The sequence below is a fragment of the Elephas maximus genome, chromosome 8, assembly GCF_024166365.1.
Source record: "Elephas maximus indicus isolate mEleMax1 chromosome 8, mEleMax1 primary haplotype, whole genome shotgun sequence".
NCBI lineage: Eukaryota > Metazoa > Chordata > Mammalia > Proboscidea > Elephantidae > Elephas > Elephas maximus.
Genome location: NC_064826.1, coordinates 100771423 through 100788514, shown reverse-complemented (window position 1 = coordinate 100788514; position 17092 = coordinate 100771423). Strand labels below are relative to the sequence as shown.

General features: G+C 38.3%; 1 protein-coding gene across 2 annotated transcripts in view; it reads left to right on the top strand.

Annotated features, from left to right (window-relative positions):
• The window catches only part of VPS41 (VPS41 subunit of HOPS complex), a 263287-nt gene that overhangs the window by 194800 nt on the left and 51395 nt on the right, over window positions 1–17092 (top strand). For both annotated transcript variants that reach the window (XM_049893976.1, XM_049893977.1), the window contains exons 11-15: window positions 5662–5759; window positions 8848–8977; window positions 10454–10569; window positions 12090–12146; window positions 15636–15697. In XM_049893976.1, coding sequence (XP_049749933.1) covers window positions 5662–5759; window positions 8848–8977; window positions 10454–10569; window positions 12090–12146; window positions 15636–15697 — 463 coding nt within the window. The remainder of the gene's footprint in view (window positions 1–5661; window positions 5760–8847; window positions 8978–10453; window positions 10570–12089; window positions 12147–15635; window positions 15698–17092) is intronic.

The following is a 17092-nucleotide window of genomic DNA, read 5'->3' as shown; positions in this document are numbered from 1 at the left end:
CTAAATTTTAAGGAAAAAAAGAAGGAACAGAATAAAGTCCCTGGCAATGAAAACCCACCAGAAAGACATGCCCACAAAACAGATCAAAACTGTGACCTACCATTTGAAAAGCACTAAAGACTGAAATGCAGCAACAGAATGCAGGAAATATTTATTTAAAAAATCATTTCAGAAATGAAGACTGAACTAGAAGGAACAGAAGAGCAAATAAACACAAATATAATTCCTTAAGAGAAAAAGATAGGGAAAAATTTAGAAATCAGAAAGCAATAAGGAAAAATAAATAAAAATATTTAAGGTGAAATGGTAAATACTGAAAACAAGCAAAGATGATTTATCCTATAGGTAAGAGTCCGTAAAGTAAAAAACCAACAGAATAGAAGAAAGACTAAACACAATAATTCAAGAAAAATTTCTTGAGCTTACCAAAAAAAGAAACTGTATATTGGAAGTGCACAGTGTGTATCTGAAAATAATGGTCCAGCATGAGCAACATCAAGACATAATCTAATAAAATTACTAGACTTTAAAGACAAAGAAAAAAATCTATGAATTATCTAGACCCGTGGTGTTCAATACAGTGACCATTAGCCACTTTTGGCTATAAAACTCTTAAAATGTGGCTAGTCTAAATTGAGATGTACTATAAATACACACCAGATTTCAAAGACTTAATGTGGAAAATAAAAAGTTAAATATTTCATTAATAATTTTTAAATTGATTCTGTGTTGAAATATTTTAGATGTTACATTAAATAAAATGTTATTAATTTTACACCTTTTTCTTTATATTCTTTTTAATGTGGCTACCTGAAAATTTAAAATTCCATATGTCATCTATGTTTGTTCCTCGCCTTTTATCTCTACTGTACAGTGCTAATCAAGAACTCTAGCCTTCCTTCTGGATCAGGGCAGTGTTCAAAATCACATTTATCTCATCTTCATTCTGGAGCCAAGAGACCTCTCTGAACAGAATTCACAAGTGAATAGTCCTTCTGGAACACACACACACACATAGACACACTGTCTCTCTTTCTCCCTCTTAGTAGAATCTCCTTTTTTTGTCTTTTTTTTTCTTGAATGATTTCTTCTGGTATGTCTAGGAATGCTTTATCTTCCTGAATAAACCAAAGTACAGATGCCCTTCACCTACATCAAGATCAGGAGGGCTGGGCTGTGCGTCTGTTGTAACACCCATCGTTGCTTATGCCCCTCATAATATCAGTGAACACAGCAGGTCCCTAGAGCCATCACCTCTTTCTAAATCCTCCCATATAACTATTGTTTTTTGTGGTTCCCTCAGGAAACTCTGCATTTTTTCTCCTCTTTTGAACAATGGCTTTTACTTTTTGCTGTTTCAGTATATTCAATCTCCAACAGAATTAGCCATTATTTTCCTTGCGATTTATCTTTTCCACATAATCAGTTTATAGATGAGTTTCTGTGGTATTAGACCTGGTAAACCACCTGTATTTAAGCTGGCTTTCCTTTAGGAAAAAAATTAATTTTTATTAAAATTATTAAAGTCTTTGTTATGTAGGATAGAATGTAATTTCAGAGGAAATAAATTAACTGAAACTTTCAGGGTCCTATTGAAAATTGGAAATATAAAGCCTGTAATTACTTGAAGATATTTTACAAAGTCAGTCTGTAAACTTGTGCATAAATTATGTGTATGTGTTCCCACTCAACCTTTCTTTCTCTATATCTTTTCAATGGGAGGGATATACTTTATACTTGGGCATTCATTCTGACACCACTGCCTCTCTAGCCCTCTTGGATTCAACATGCATATAAAGAATAAACTGAATAATGTTAGATCTGAAAACAATTGTTTCATTGCATTAGTAAGAAGTGATGGAAAAACAAGAGACCACCATTCATTCTGAAATGCTTGTTTTAGTGCAGAAGAGCTGTAGACATTTTCCTAAAACAAGAAGGCCTCCATTAGGCAGTGAGTTCTTTTTCATGATATCATCACTGGTAGATATGAATGGAGATGAATTGGTAAATTGTAGAGTACTCAAAGCTAAGATTAACAGCTTAAACTCTTAATTTGTGAATCATATTGGTAGGGCTATAATTATAATGTTTTTCTTATATGAAGATTTTTGTCACTATCAGGAAATTAAGGAGCCCTGGTGGCACAGTGGTTAAAGGGTTCAACTGCTAACCGAAAGGTCAGTAGTTCTCCTGGTGGCTCCGCAGGAGAAAGATGTGGCAGTCTTCTTCCACAGGAATTACAGCCTTGGAAACCCTATGGGGCAGCTGTGGGTCAGAATCAACTCAACACCAGTGGGTGGTGGGTATCAGGAAATTATTTTAACAAAAACAAAGGAATGCTTTAATTTCAGCTTTATCTGGATTTTTCTAAACCACTTAAAAATAGTTTGCTTAGCTGTGCTTCTGACGATCTTGGCAATAATATTTTTATGTAGCACATCTTTTCTTTATAAATAGCATTTCTTTACTAGTATAAAATGTAGCCAGTGCATGTAGCCTCTGTCTAAATTATTATTAATTCTCAATTAGTGAAGTCTGGTAAGATTTAGTACTTAACAAATAAGAATTTATTATGGTATCTGAAAATGAGAGATGAAATAGATACATGCTTTTACATATCTTCCCTTGTTTTCTTTAAGAAGAAAACATTACATTATCTATTGTCTTAGGGTTCTCTAGAGAAACAGAACTAGTGAGAGATAAATAGATGGATGGATGGGTAGAATGATTGATTTAATCTGAGGAATTGGCTCATGTGATTGGAGGGGGCTGGCAAGGCTGAGATCCATAGTTCAGACAGAAGGCTGGGGATTTCTGCAGCTTGCATCCCAAGATCCATAGGTCAGGTGACTAGAAGAGTGAAGTGGGAGTTCTGTTAAGATATCTATTTATGTTGTGAAGGCAGAACACACCCTAGGGAAACTCCCGTTTTGCTCTTAAGGCCTTCATCTGATTGAGGCCCACGCACATTATGGAAGGTAATCTGCTTTAAAGCCAACTGATTTAATCACATGTAACTATTCTGTAACAGCAGCTGTACTAGTATTTAGCCAAACAACTAGATACCGTAGCCTAGCCAAGTTAACACGTAAAATTAACCGTCACATCTGTCATGCTCTTAGTTAGAGAACAGGAAATGTTCTTTCTTACTAATGTAAGCTATTGAGGATTAGGGGACCAGGATGTGGATGAGGAAAGATTTGGGTAGGATTATTTTCTAGTTTTCCTGTTCTTTACATGCTTATATACACTGATCTCTTAGTTCATTCATTAAAAACCAAAGCCTTGGTATATATTTAGTTATATTTGGAGGGGAGGCACTGTCTGACACTGCCTATGAGTGAGCTATTGGGCCTTCCAAACAGGAAAGTCCCCCACTCACACAACCCTTCTTTTGGGATTAGATGATGTTATCCCTTGGGTGCCTGTGGCAGACAAGTACAGCAAAGCCTCCTTTTGATTCCCATGAGAACAGCTTCTGTGGCATCTGTGATTGTTCTTCACCCAAGCTGATGGTAAGGGACCTGTAGTGTAACATTTCAACAAGGAATCAAGTGGAATGTGATTTAGTAAAACAGAATTCAAGTCCATTTCTACCAGAGTTTAGCACCTCAGGAGTGATGGGAACCAAAACCTCTTGTTAATACACCTGTGTGCCTTCTAGAATGTGAACTCGCCACCTCTTTAATTGCTGGGTCCTGTGTGTGTCCCATACTGTTCAGTAGTATTTGTACATTCCAGCTTTCCTCTGTTTTACCCCAACCCCAACCCCACACACACACACAACACTGTGAACTCATCCAGAACCTTCAGCGCTCATCTTTGCACTTCAGGTTGTAGTGATGCTAGTTCTCCACCTATGCTTTTCATGTAAGCACTCGATCAGTTACCCTTTAACCAAAACTATTTTCAAATGCCTGAATAAGAAAATTCAGTTCAAGCCCACAGAGGCTGAGGAAAGATATGTTAGCGGCAGATTGGGACCAGAGCACTTGACTTTGGACTTCCATTCTACGGTCCTGTCCAGGGTACAATGTCTACCTGTGTAAACTGATCAAGGACCAAACAGTAAGAAGTAGTATCCTTTTTAAAAGGAGCCTCGATGGTACAGTGGTCAAGCACTCAGCTGCTAACCAAAAAGTCAGCGGTTTGAACCCACCAGCCACTCTGCAGAAGAGAGATGTGGCAGTCTGCTTCAGTAAAGATTTACAGCATTGGAAGCCCTGTGGGGCAGTTCTGCTTTGTCCTGTACAATCGCTATGCGTCGGATTCAACTCTACACAGCAATGGGTTTTTATCCTTTTAAAGTTTCTGTTGCCAACCATTTGGTAGTTTTTTTCTTGATCATCTCAACTTTACTTTGGTGTGAAAAATGAATTGTGAAGACAGCTGTGTAAGGAGCAAGCCTTAAAGATAGGTAAAGACAAGTGGTCTGCAAAGAGAAGGGAGAATATGAAGAAGAGATATCTAGTAGCTCCTCATTTACTCCATAGTATGGATATTATTTCTACTCCAATTTCCTTGTTTTATAGACTAGAGAAGTTACACCCACAGAGGTTAAAATGACTTATCCAAGTTCACACAGTTAGTGGAAGTTATATCCAAAATTTCCTGACTCTACATTCAATGTGATTTCCAACATGTTACACTGAGTTCCCTTAGTTTCCTTTAGAGGATAATTTTAACGCAAAAGCCTACTACATCTGAAGCTAAAGCTGCAGAACTGTGGAAAGATCTGAATGAAGGAACTCTTAATGAGCATCTCCTCCCCAGTGAGTCAGTAAGTGCAGTGTGTATTTCCTGAAGGAGCGTCCTGTAGTACTAATGCTGCATCCATCAGTTTTTGCCCTGTAACAAACCACCCCAAAACTTAGTCACTTAAAACAGCAATTAGTTATGTTTTATGACAGCTAATCATTAGAATTATACCGTAATAGTATTTTTACTTCTTCTACCTCTGAACTTTCTATCAGGCGTTTGGGGTCCATTGTAGTTAAGTCCATATACTTCTTAAGTGAGGCAGAGTTTCTTGTGAATTTTAAAGACAATCTTTCAAAAGGAAAGGGAAAGATTTTATTTTATTTTTTCCTCTGAGCTTTATTTCACATAAGAAATACTGATATTTTATCGTGATGTAGCCTGTATTTGTGTACTTTTTTTTACTTTAAAATCCTTATATAAAATATTTAATACAAAAAAAGATATCAAAACGTTTCATAATTATACATAGGATTCTTTTTGATTTTTGTGCCACTTTAATGCCCTACAAAACTTAAACTCAGGTATTTTCGTTTAATTATTATTGTTATTAATAATAGTTTACATTGAGGTTTACAGGTTTCAAAGTGTCTTCATATGATTTAGCTGTCTCATAGTTTTAGCTAGCTGTGCACACCATCACACCTGGCCTTTCCTGTTGCCGTTATTGTTCAGCCTGTTTGTTGTTTGTGATGGAAATTTTCAAGTATTAAAGTTCTCAAATACCTTTTCTAGTACTGATTATTGTCGCGCACTTTCAGCATGTTTACCAATGTTGCCTTTAGCTTAGATTTCTAAAATGGTCCATCCAGAATTCATATAAGGAATATACGGTCCCTCCCAGTGTGTGCTGCTTCCTGCTCCTGTTAATGGTGAACTCAATATCCCTTTTGTTTGCAGTGTCTCAGTTTGAAACTGAATTCTACATCAGTGGACTCGCGCCGCTCTGCGACCAGCTTGTTGTGCTTTCCTACGTAAAGGAGGTTTCCGAAAAAACGGTAATTATTTTTTCCCTAAATACAAAGAGACACAGGGATTCACTTTTAGCATCACACCCAGATCAGGCGGTCTGTGAAAAGGCTCTGCTATAGTCAGAGCAGAACTTCCTGGCTTATAAAACAGGGTCAGCAGAAATTACCCTGTAGACCTAACATACTTACCTTTCAGAAGCCCCACTCACTGTCAGCCTTTGTTCTTTTTTTTTTTTTACTTTTTTCCATCTCTCTTGGTATTTTAGTCAAAAGGAATGAAGGATTCCTCTTGCTTAAAGGCAAAGCTGACACTGTGCATTAGCAGAAATGACAGCAATGAAGTTGATTGGCTGTAACAGCAGGGGTCCCGGGGGTCAGAGGGAGTTACGGAAAGGGCAGTTCATTATTTCTTGTGGCCCAGACCTATTTGTTTCCTTCCCAGTGGCCTAGTGATTCTGAGCAGCTTGATTGCTGCTTTGAAATGGAATGTTGCTCACTCTTAGTTATCAATGCAAACGATGCTATGAAGTGTATTAGCTGATGGAAAACAGCAGATCTAGGTGTCCTGATATGTGGCTTTGGAATGCAGCTTGTGTATATGGTCCCTCGGAGGGGCATGCACCCTCAGTCTCCCTTTGAAGCCTAGGTTGCCCCATTCCCAGCTTGTCTTTATTGTCCAGGGGTCCTGCCAGGAGGGGGATAGGCGTGGCTTCAAGGCATAAACACAGGCTATTGTAAAGTATTTTCTTTTGGGTGCTCTGTCTAAAGGAAATAGCAATTGATTATCTAACCCTTTACAGTAAGTAGGCTTTCTTGTTTGTATCCTTTTTTTTTTTTTTTAAATTGGGAAGGAATAAAATGGGGAGAAAAACCCTGGGAGCCCCAGTTTTGAAGTGGTAGCTGCTCTCGGGCGTTTCTCTGAGACAGCACTTGCATTAGGAAGCCATCACTATAGTAACCTGAAGCTCTGGGTGCCCATGTTGCCAGGCAATGAAATGCTGTCGACTTAAGTGAGCACTCCAACCTACTAAAATCAATAGGGCTGGCTTCTAGCCCTATCAGGACGTCTGTGTTTTATTATTTTATTTATTTTTTGAAAATAAAGAAAAGCAGTGGCTCCCAAGGGAGCAAACACACTGCTTTTTGACGAGGGATCTGGGGAGGACTGAGAATGTGATTTGACAAAAATAAGGAAAGAAGCAGTGAAATGAAAGGGGGAAAGCCTAATAAGCAATTGACCGAAAAAAAAAAAAAAAACTTAGAAAGGAAACCTGCATTAATAAAAGAGAGTATTGGGAAGGAATAAAAACCAAAGGAAGGCCAACTTCACAGAGCAAATTAGAAAATGGAATTTTTCAGAGGAAGAAGTGGGAGCCTGGAGATGGTTTAAAAATGTGTGTGCCAGTGTATGTAGTCATAGTCGTTACAGCTAGGTATTTATTTTCTATAACACTAAAATATACCTTAAGCAGAAAATAAACTGATAAAATCAAGACAAAAGGAATAAACAGGCAAATTTTGGGCCATCTGCTCTGCCCACCCTTTTTTTTCCATATTAAATACAATATAACTAGAACATTAAATAAAATTTGTTTTTAAATCATTCATGTTGATACCCAGAATATTTCTATGTTAAACCTTTTACATATGCACATGTTTTCACATAGTTGCAATCATAGTTATGGGCTATTCTGTTTTACCCTATTTTTATGAGCATTATTTCATTGTTTTTCATAATCATAAATTCATATTCTCTCATTTTTTCTCTACCAGTTCATCTTTTATAGTTACTATTTTTAGAAACACATGGGGCACCATGAGTTGGAATCAGCTTGTTGGCAACCAACAACAGGAACAACATTTTTGGAATATTTTAAACGTATGGGATACAAAGCTAATGTAATTGCTACTGAGTTATCCTAACAAAATTAATCAAAGAAGTCTTCAAGTGTTACTGTTTTATTTAGGAAAATTAAGAGAGTTGGATATAGTTCTGTATTTTTTCCATCCTGTTCGTCTCATCAGTGTTCTTTTCTGCAGCAGTATCACACTGTTTTTGATATTGTTGCTTTGGGAAATATTCAAGTGTATGTTTTATGCCCATATGCTGAATACTGAAAAGCATGAACTTTAAAGTAGAACACACATGATTTCAAATTTAAGGTTCACCATAAATCCCAGTTTATCCAAAAATCTTACTCTCCCCCCCTTTACTTACATAACTTTGACCTTAGCTAACTTTTCTGAATCTCAGTTCCTGTGCCTGTAAAATTAGGAATGATAATACCTAGCTTTGCAGGGTTAATTTGAGAACTAAATGAGAGTAACCTGTGTATACAAACCCGCTAAGTTTTTGGCCTCTTACTCAAGAAATGGGAGCATGTATTTTCCTTCCGTCTTGATCTGGAGTGTCCAGGACTATAGTCATTAGCCACAGGTACAATTTAAATTTAAATTAATTAAAATCATATAAAACAAAAAGTATGGTTTCTTAGTCACACTAGTCACATTTCAAGTATTGAGTAGCCACCTCCAACTAGTAACTACCATATGGAATGGTGAAGATAAGAACATTTCCACCATCTCAGCAAGCTCTGATTTAGAGATAACTCTTAATTGTTGGCTTCTCAGCATTACCAGTAAGTTTACTAAGAGTGGGAATGATTTAAATAATGGAGCAGTTTCTGAAATTTTCTTTACTTTTCCTTACACATTGTGTGAAAGAGATGCTCAGAGCTGCCTGAGCGTTAGGTAGCTCCCCTGGAGCCACCACTGACCTCAGAGTGATCAGGCTGCAGTGGTGGCATGCTGGAGGACGTAGGACTACCTGGCCTTGTTGGCTGCAGTGGTGGCATGCTGGAGGACATAGGACTCCATGGCCTTGTTGGCTGCAGTGATGGCATGCTGGAGGACACAGGACTACCTGGCCTTGTTTATCTCACTCAAGCAGTTGGAAAATACAACAGTATCATGAAGCTGTCCACAGCATGTTGTTAGAAGAGCTCACGTGTGCTGAAATTATAAAATCAAGGCAACTGTGGCTAACTAGAATTAATATGTATAATTTTATAGAAATGTGACTAAAACGAGCCTTTTCCCTCGTTTCCCCCCCCAGGAAAGAGAATACTGTGCCAGGCCTAGATTGGATATTATCCAGCCGCTTCCTGAGACTTGTGAAGAGATCTCATCTGATGCTCTGACAGTCAGAGGCTTTCAGGAAAATGAATGTAGAGATTATCATTTAGGTGAGAAATAGCAGATAGCTCATTGTATTCCTTGTACTCATGGTTTTTCCCCCTTCCACTCAAGTGGCGCTAAAGAGAGTTTAAATTGAGGTGCTGAAAGGATCTTAGACACTATCTGGACAGGCCTCTTGTGTTGAAAATGAGGCTACTCAAGCTCCAGGATTATTGCATAACTTGCCTAAGCTCTCACAGCAAATGGGAAGGGTAGAGATGAGATCAGGACTAAGGTGGGTTGGGTGGTAGGTCTTTGTTCTTGCTTCCTTTCCATTGTCCTGGGTATTTAGTGTGACATTTTACTTACATGGGTGTCAAGCAGCATGGTTTAACGGCTCTCATATCAGTCCCAACTCTATGACCCTAAAAGTCATGGTTTGCAATAGCAGAGCAGTTGTCTGAGGATTGTGACCAAATCATCAGAGTCTGGAAGAGTGCCTGGCACGTAGGGGGCGTTCGGTGAATATCTGTTGAATAGATGAATGAATACACTTAGTCACTGCTCAGAAATGAAGGCAGGGCCAGTACTACTTAGTCATGCCAGAGGCAGCTGTGTTTGGGTGTCATCCTATCCTTGTAAAATTAACTGATGAAAATATAACAAACTTGTTGAAAAGTTTCTTCTTTGAAAACAATGTTTTTTTAAGAGTATTTTCAGTCCTCATGTTGGCCAAGGGAAATGCAGAAGTATTCCATGTATGTCTGAACCTTCTTATGTGAAGCCCCTAATCAGTTGAAAAATGTGAGAGTCTGTTTTAGCCTTGGCAAAAAGCAGATGTGATTCATAACTGAAAACGTCCAATCTAGGTATTTTGCTGAGAGCAAACTCTACCACACACTTAGAAACCCTTCAGAACAGGTTTTGTAATTGAATTCTGCATGAAGCCCTCAAGACTGGCATTGTGGACAACATGCTGAAATGATAGATTATGTCCCCAGGGCTTGGGGCATCTGTCATTTGTGCTTTAGATGGCCTTGACCTTCACGGGAAGGAAACATTTATCGCCAACTGTGGGGTGTAATTGTTCTGTAAAAATAGAACAGTGCTGTAAATGACCATAAATAAAGTTTACATATAGCAGGTGAATTCTAATATGCAAGCAGTGGAGAATTTTGGATATTTTAAGTTGGAGTCAGGGCAAACACAGAATTTTAAACCCACCTTGTTTTCCTTTCTTCTTTTCTTCCTTCCTTCCTCCCTCCCTCCCTTCCTTTCTTCCTTCCTTCTTTCCCTTTCTTTTTCTTCCTTCTTTCAAGTAACTTCACACTTAAATATTTTTAAAAGCACTGAAACATTTTCTGTCATTCTCTACCCTTTCTTCCACTCCTTTCTTCCACCAAAGCCAAACACACTTGCTCCAAAGATAGGTGAGTTTTCTGTTTCCTCTTAGGCTGTGTAGCCTAACCAGTCCCCTGAAGCCATTGCCAGGGTTTCTTCTCTTGAGTTGACCCAATTTTTTTCCTCTCTTCTGTCACCTGTAGAGTACTCTGAAGGGGAATCACTCTTTTACATTGTGAGTCCAAGAGATGTTGTAGTGGCCAAGGAACGGGACCAAGATGATCACATAGACTGGCTCCTTGAGAAGAAGAAATATGAAGTAGGTTTGATTTTATTTTCTCGAAAGTACTGACAAAGTCTGTAAGATAGAGAGAATAAAAAATTTTTGTAGCATATCTTTCATGTAGTTGAATTAGAGTGCGCCAAGCCATAAATATGAAGTAAGTTAATAACTTTCCAGTACCCTTTTTGGAAATGAGGAGGAAAAAAAGCTTGCAGTGAGGTTGACTAGCTTTACTGTTAGTTGGTAGAGGAGTTGGTGGTTGAGAGACAGGGTGGTTAGATACACCCTATTGGAAATTTTATTTTGTGAATTTTTAAGGAAAATAAAATAGAGCTAGTATTTCAAAGGTGATTATTTGGATAATTTAGTGTTATTCATTCTATGTTTATTTCATATGAAACAGTAAAACTATCAGATTAGTATTCACTTAGGATGGTTTGAACTACCAGTCAGATAGAAGGATGTTGCCTACTTCATTGAATCTTTGTACAGACTAATTTGAGTAGGTAATGCCCCCAGTGTGACTTTTACTTTTTTAAAGAAAACATTTTTTAATATTAATAGCTGCAAAGGCATAACTGTATTGGTTTAGTTAGAGGAACTCTGTGGATGGGCTTATATACCAATCAGCTGAAAACAACCAAAAAATGTCCACCTGTTCATTGTTTTTAGGGAAGCTAGGTGGCAAAGGTAGTTAAGCATTTGACTACTAGCCCAAAGGTTAGTGGTTCGAACCCAACCAGAGGCGCCTCTGAAGACAGGCCTGTGATCTGCTTCCAAAAGGTCACAGCCTTGAAAACCCTGTGGAACAGTTCTACTCTGCACGCATGGGGTCGCCATGAGTCGGAATTGACTCGAAGGTAACTAACAACAACAGATTGCTGCTTTAAGTTTGTAACTACCTGAAAACATCAGTGAGCAAACTAAGAAAAAGATGGAAAACTTTTTAAAATGCAAAAGCTAGTTCGAGTCTAGGTATTGCTACCTAGTGCATAATCCAGTTATTAGCATATTGCTTTATATCCAGCAATTTCTTACGGAAATAATTTCATATTTTAAATATTTATGGTAAAATAATAATTGTAAACTTTCCAAAAAAAACTTAACGATAGATGTACATAAGCTTATACATATTGCTTACTTTTTACTGAAACAGAGAAAAGTGCCCCTTTCTCAATATATGTCACAAAGATTTAGAATGACAGATGAATTCTTTTGTTTGGAGACTAGGAAAGTGTGTTGTATTTTGACTTGTGTCTGAAATGTGATTCCAGTATCCTAATGTGGAAATGAATTCAAATGGAAACAAGAGAAGTCTTCATTTTGGTTGACTGCCTTTGTTGAAGTTTGAATTCAGTGAGGTTCATTCAACCATAGCATTAAAAATTCCAGTGTTTCAAGCAAGAGCCACAATAAAATGAGGCTTTATTTATGTTGCCCAGAACTTTAAAACATAGTAAATATAGTGTCTATAACTCCAGTATCTTTCTCTCCCACTGTCTGCCATTTTCTTTCTCTCTTTTTCTACTCCTTTTATCATTCTTGTGTAAATACAGGAAGCTTTGATGGCAGCTGAAATCAGCCAAAAGACCATCAAAAGGCATAAGATTCTGGTAAGTGTATAGTTTTATTATATGGAATATAATTTTCTCTTTCAGTAAGTTATAATGAGACTGAAAGTAATTTGAAAAGAACCTACCTTTTGCAAATTTGCTTCAGACTAATTCTCTAACCTGTGAGGCCAATATTTCCTTTTATTGAATCAGTCTTTGCTTGTAAACAAGAGACTTTAACACCTGCTAGGAGGTAGTTTTAGATAATTTGGAAGCTGTATTTGTGAAATGGAGCACTGGTGGCACGGTGGGTGAAATACACTTTAAATACAAAGTCCTCCAGTTATGTGTATGAAAGTTTCCTTAAATCCTAGGTAAAATCGCATTATCACAGAATGTATCAAAAGAGCGGTTTCGTAAAACTAGATTGCTTCGGTATCTCCATAATAACTGACTCAATTGATTTTGTTATGGGGACTAATCTAGGACATCAAATACATTTTTATTACATTTTGGACTCTGGGAAAATATGACAGAAAAGCCCACGTCATGGCTAACTGTGGCAGTGAACTTGCAGAGGGAGGGCAGAAAAAAAAATCATACCCTCTGAGTGTGAAGGGTCCTTAGAGATTATCGAGCCCAGTACCCTTGTTTTACAGATGAAAACTGGAAACTTAGCCTTTTGTGGTAATACGGGCTTCAGCAGAAATTCCCTTTGCCTACACTTACCCCAAGAAGCCCTGGTGGCACAGTGATTAAGTGCTTGGCTGCTAACTGAACCCAGCAGTCACTTCACAGGAGAAAGAGGTGGCAGTTCTGCTCCCATAAAGATTTACAGCCTTGGAAACCCTAGAGGGCAGTTCTGCTCTGTTCTGTAGGGTCACTATGAGTCAGAATCAACTTGAGAGCAGTGGTTTTTTTTTTTTTTTTTTATACTTACCCACCTTAAACTTCTCTACAAAACTCCAGGTAAGGGCCTTAAAGAAGGTGCAAACAAAATAATTCAGGGGCTAAAAGGAGAAGCAAGAACCAGAGCATCTTTTTGTCATTTAGAAATATGGAGAATAAGTAAGATTATCTAGAAATGGAGCAGAAGGCATTCCAGCCAGTAGAATAGCATATGTGAAGGCACAGAGACGTGAAATCACTTGACCTGCCTGGATACATGGGGCAGTTGAGGGATTTACTACAGAGATAAGAGCCAGGTGCTGAAGAGCCATGTGTATTTAGGAACTTGGCTTTATCTTGGAAGCTGTAGAAGACAATTTCAGCTTTCAGTGCCATGTCATATTTGCCTTTTAGAAAGATTACCTAGTGGTGGTAGGGGGCAAAAGAAGGCCAGCTGAGACAAAGATCAATTAGGAGGCCTTTTGATAATCTGGGTAGGAAGTGAGGAGACCTGCCTAGAGTCGGTAGAAGTGGAGAGGTGAAGACATATTGAAGATACGGTAAACTAGAATCTTCAGGATATGGTGACTGATTGCATGTGGACAGGAGAATGAGAGAGGGAGTCCCTGGGCTAGCTCCTGGCTTTACATTTGAGCCTGTGGGTGAATGGCATTGCCCTTCAATGAGAGAGAGAGAGACACTGGAAGAAGGAGCAAGATTATGGGAAATAACGAATTCTGTTTTTGACAAACTGAGTTTTAAGCACCTGTGGGACATCATTGGAGTTGAGGAAGAAGATCTAGTCTCAGAAATAGATTGGGAGAGTCATCAGCAAACAAGCGTCATGACCCAAGCATGAGTTTGGGCCAGTCCACACAATAAATGTGTAACATCAGAGGACAGTGAATGGAGCCACTGGGATCTTTTACATTTAAGGGTTGATGCATACAAAACAGGTTTGGAATAGAGGAAAGTTGTCATATGGGAGTTGAGAAAGGAGAACATTTTGGGGTAAAGATAGTTAAATGCTTAGGTAGTTAAAGTAAACAGATCAAAGGTAAGTCAAGACCAACTAGACAGTTGTACATTGGGTTTGGTAATATGCATATTAACTGTTTAATTATATATGTACTATTTATTCTGAACATATTGTAAGATGTAATATGGTTATGAAGCAGAGTTAAATGTAAACTAGGTTGGTTGACTATGAAGTGGAGAAGAGAGGGGACTGTAGCAGGAGGCTGTGGCACCGTGAAAAGGTTCTTGTGTATTTTGTGTAGGAGAGACAATTAAACATGCTTTTGCTAAAAGAAAACAGTGAAAATAGTGGTTGAAATTAAAGGAGTACAGGAGAAAGAGGATGAGTGGAGAAGGAGATGGACATGTGTCTTTAAAGAACAGAGAGTTTTTGTCTCACAGGTCTGGAGACTAGAAGAAGTCTGAATTCAGGGTCTCAGCAGGTTAAGCTCTTTCTGTGTCAGTTCTAGGGGAAGATCCCTTCTCACCTCTTTCAGTTTCTGTAGCCCCAGACATTTCTTGGCATTCCTTGACTTGTAGACAGATTCTCAAATGCTGTCTTTCCCCTGTGTGTTGCCGTTTCTGTGTCTGTGCTTTTCTTGTATAAGAGGCCACTCAGAGGGATTAAGATGTGAACCTACCCTATCAGTGTCTTTGTTAACTGATAACATCTGCAGAGAAAAACCTTATTCCCCTAAACAAGGTCACATTCACCAGTACAGAGGTTAGGACTTCAGCATGTCTTTTGGGGGGATTCATTTCAATCCATAATAACATGAGAACAGGTTGGAGGGATAGTCTCTGAAAAGGAGACATTCTCTCATCTGAACCTTGACAAAAAGACCCTGTATAGATATTGTGACATGTGATCTGTTTCCAGAGAAATAAGGAAGATAGTAGGCATCCTTTCTTTTTTATCACTAGTTAACTACAGATTTCCTACATGGTGGTCATTAAAGTAAAACTTCAAACAAACTGAAAAACTCTCTTCGCTCTTGGAATAGGCGTGGTCTTTATGTCAATTACGCACAGAACCTTTCTTCCTAGTACAACGTCCTTTCATAACAGGCATGCGACAAGAAATGGTTCAAACACCAGTTTCCTCATCTGTAAACTCATGGGTTTGAATTACAGTTTTTTCTGAGCTCATTTTCACATCAATATTTACTTTGATATTTAATATTTCACTTTAATATGATAGTCTGCCATTTAGTTTTTCTTACAGCATTTCTTCAGATTTGGAATAGAGGAGACAGGTAGCTCAGATATTACAGGTGAAAGCCCAAGAAACAGAACTTTTTATTCAGTGACAGTCCAGAGTTACAGGATCACGTTTCTTAATATTGGTGATTTCTTTTCTAAAGAATGAGAGTGAGGGTAGATTAGGAGCCTTTGAAATAGTAACGTTATTTATTTTTTGAAAATTGAGGATTCTAAAAGTTAGAGAGCATGAGCGCAAGTATATTTAAATATGCGCGTGCTTAAGAAAGAAGCAATCATAATTAAATAAAGCAAGCTGGGACATATAAATAAGTCAGTCAGTAGTGACTGTGACCTTAATGTCATGTCCAGCTCAGAAACTGAGACTAAACATTTTGGCTGTTCCAGTTGAATTATGAAATCCCTCTATTTCATTTTCCCTAGGATATTGGCTTGGCATATATAAATCACCTGGTGGAGGAAGGAGAGTATGACATAGCAGCACGGTAATAATGACATTTTTACAACTGTTTGTTAATATGAGTAGAATTGACTGGTGTTAGCAATAACAAAAAAGCCATTCTTTATAGTTGAGACACTTTATTCTTTTTAACAAGGGTAACTTTTGACTTTAATGGTTTTAACCACAGAATGGATTAATATGTTATTTCGCTACCTACTGTCTCATCTTTATCAAAAGAGAAATGTTCTTAACATTTCATAAGAAAAATATCAAGGACATTGAAGAGCCTGAAATGTTACTCTGTTGTTACGCTAACAAGTTAGTCTGACATAGTTTCATGGATGCTGGCAGAAGGTATGAGACTCCTGGGTCAGAGACAAAGGACTATCTCAGCAATACTAAACCAAAACCAAACCAAACCCATTGCTGTCAAGTTGATTGCAACTCAGTAATAGTAGTAGCCAGAATATCAGCCTTTACACCAGTTCCCCAAGCCCCACTTCCCACAGGGCAACACACAGAGGTGTGGCCATGCACATGGAGTAGATTGTGTTACAGGAGAGGAATTCTGAGCTTAGGGCATCGGAATCTTTTATGATGGACAGTAAGCCTGCCTGACCTTTGCTCCAGAGTGAAACATTATCTTTATTATACTGGACAGTAAACAAACTTGCCCTTTGCTCTGGAGGGAAACATTCCCGGTATCCTCTAATTTCCAAGGTTATTCACTCTACAAGCATCCTTGAGAAGAATAGTGTGGAATAAAGGCAGTCAGTGCCTCTGCTTACAATTTGTGCAGAAACTTGAGAGACCCAAGCTGAACTGTCTCCGGACAAAAGGGCGGTAGTAAAATGGAAGTGATCAGACCCTAGACTCCTGGTTTTCAGGGACCTATGGTGGGCAGACAACATAAATATTATATGGTGGTAATGTTGGTCTTTGTGAATGGCTCTTGCTGGGGCTGTACACATCTTCAAGATGACTTTTCAGCCCTGGGAGACAGCCTGCGAGGCCGGCTCTTAAACCCCTAAGATGTAAGAAAACATATTTGTTTCATGTTTAAAATAAGGTTTGATTCATATGTGGATATTCAGTCCCACAGATTATAGATATATACCTAAACAAAAAAACCAAACCTGTTGCCATCAAGTCAATTCCAACTCATAGCCACCCTATAGGACAGAGTAGAGCTGCCCCATAGGGTTTCCAAGGAGCAGCTGGTAGATTCAAACTGCCAACCTTTTGGTTAGCAGCCTGAATATAGGATTCTGATTTTCTGAAGTCATTTTGTAGTCCATTCTCTTAAGCAATTCAAGAAGTGGTTTACACTGCCACTTTTGGTTGGAGATGTATATGATGAGATTTGTTTAAGGCAGGAAAGGCCCTCAAACCTACAGTGCTCAACCAAAGAGCAAACTCAGAACAGGAGAATCCTTGG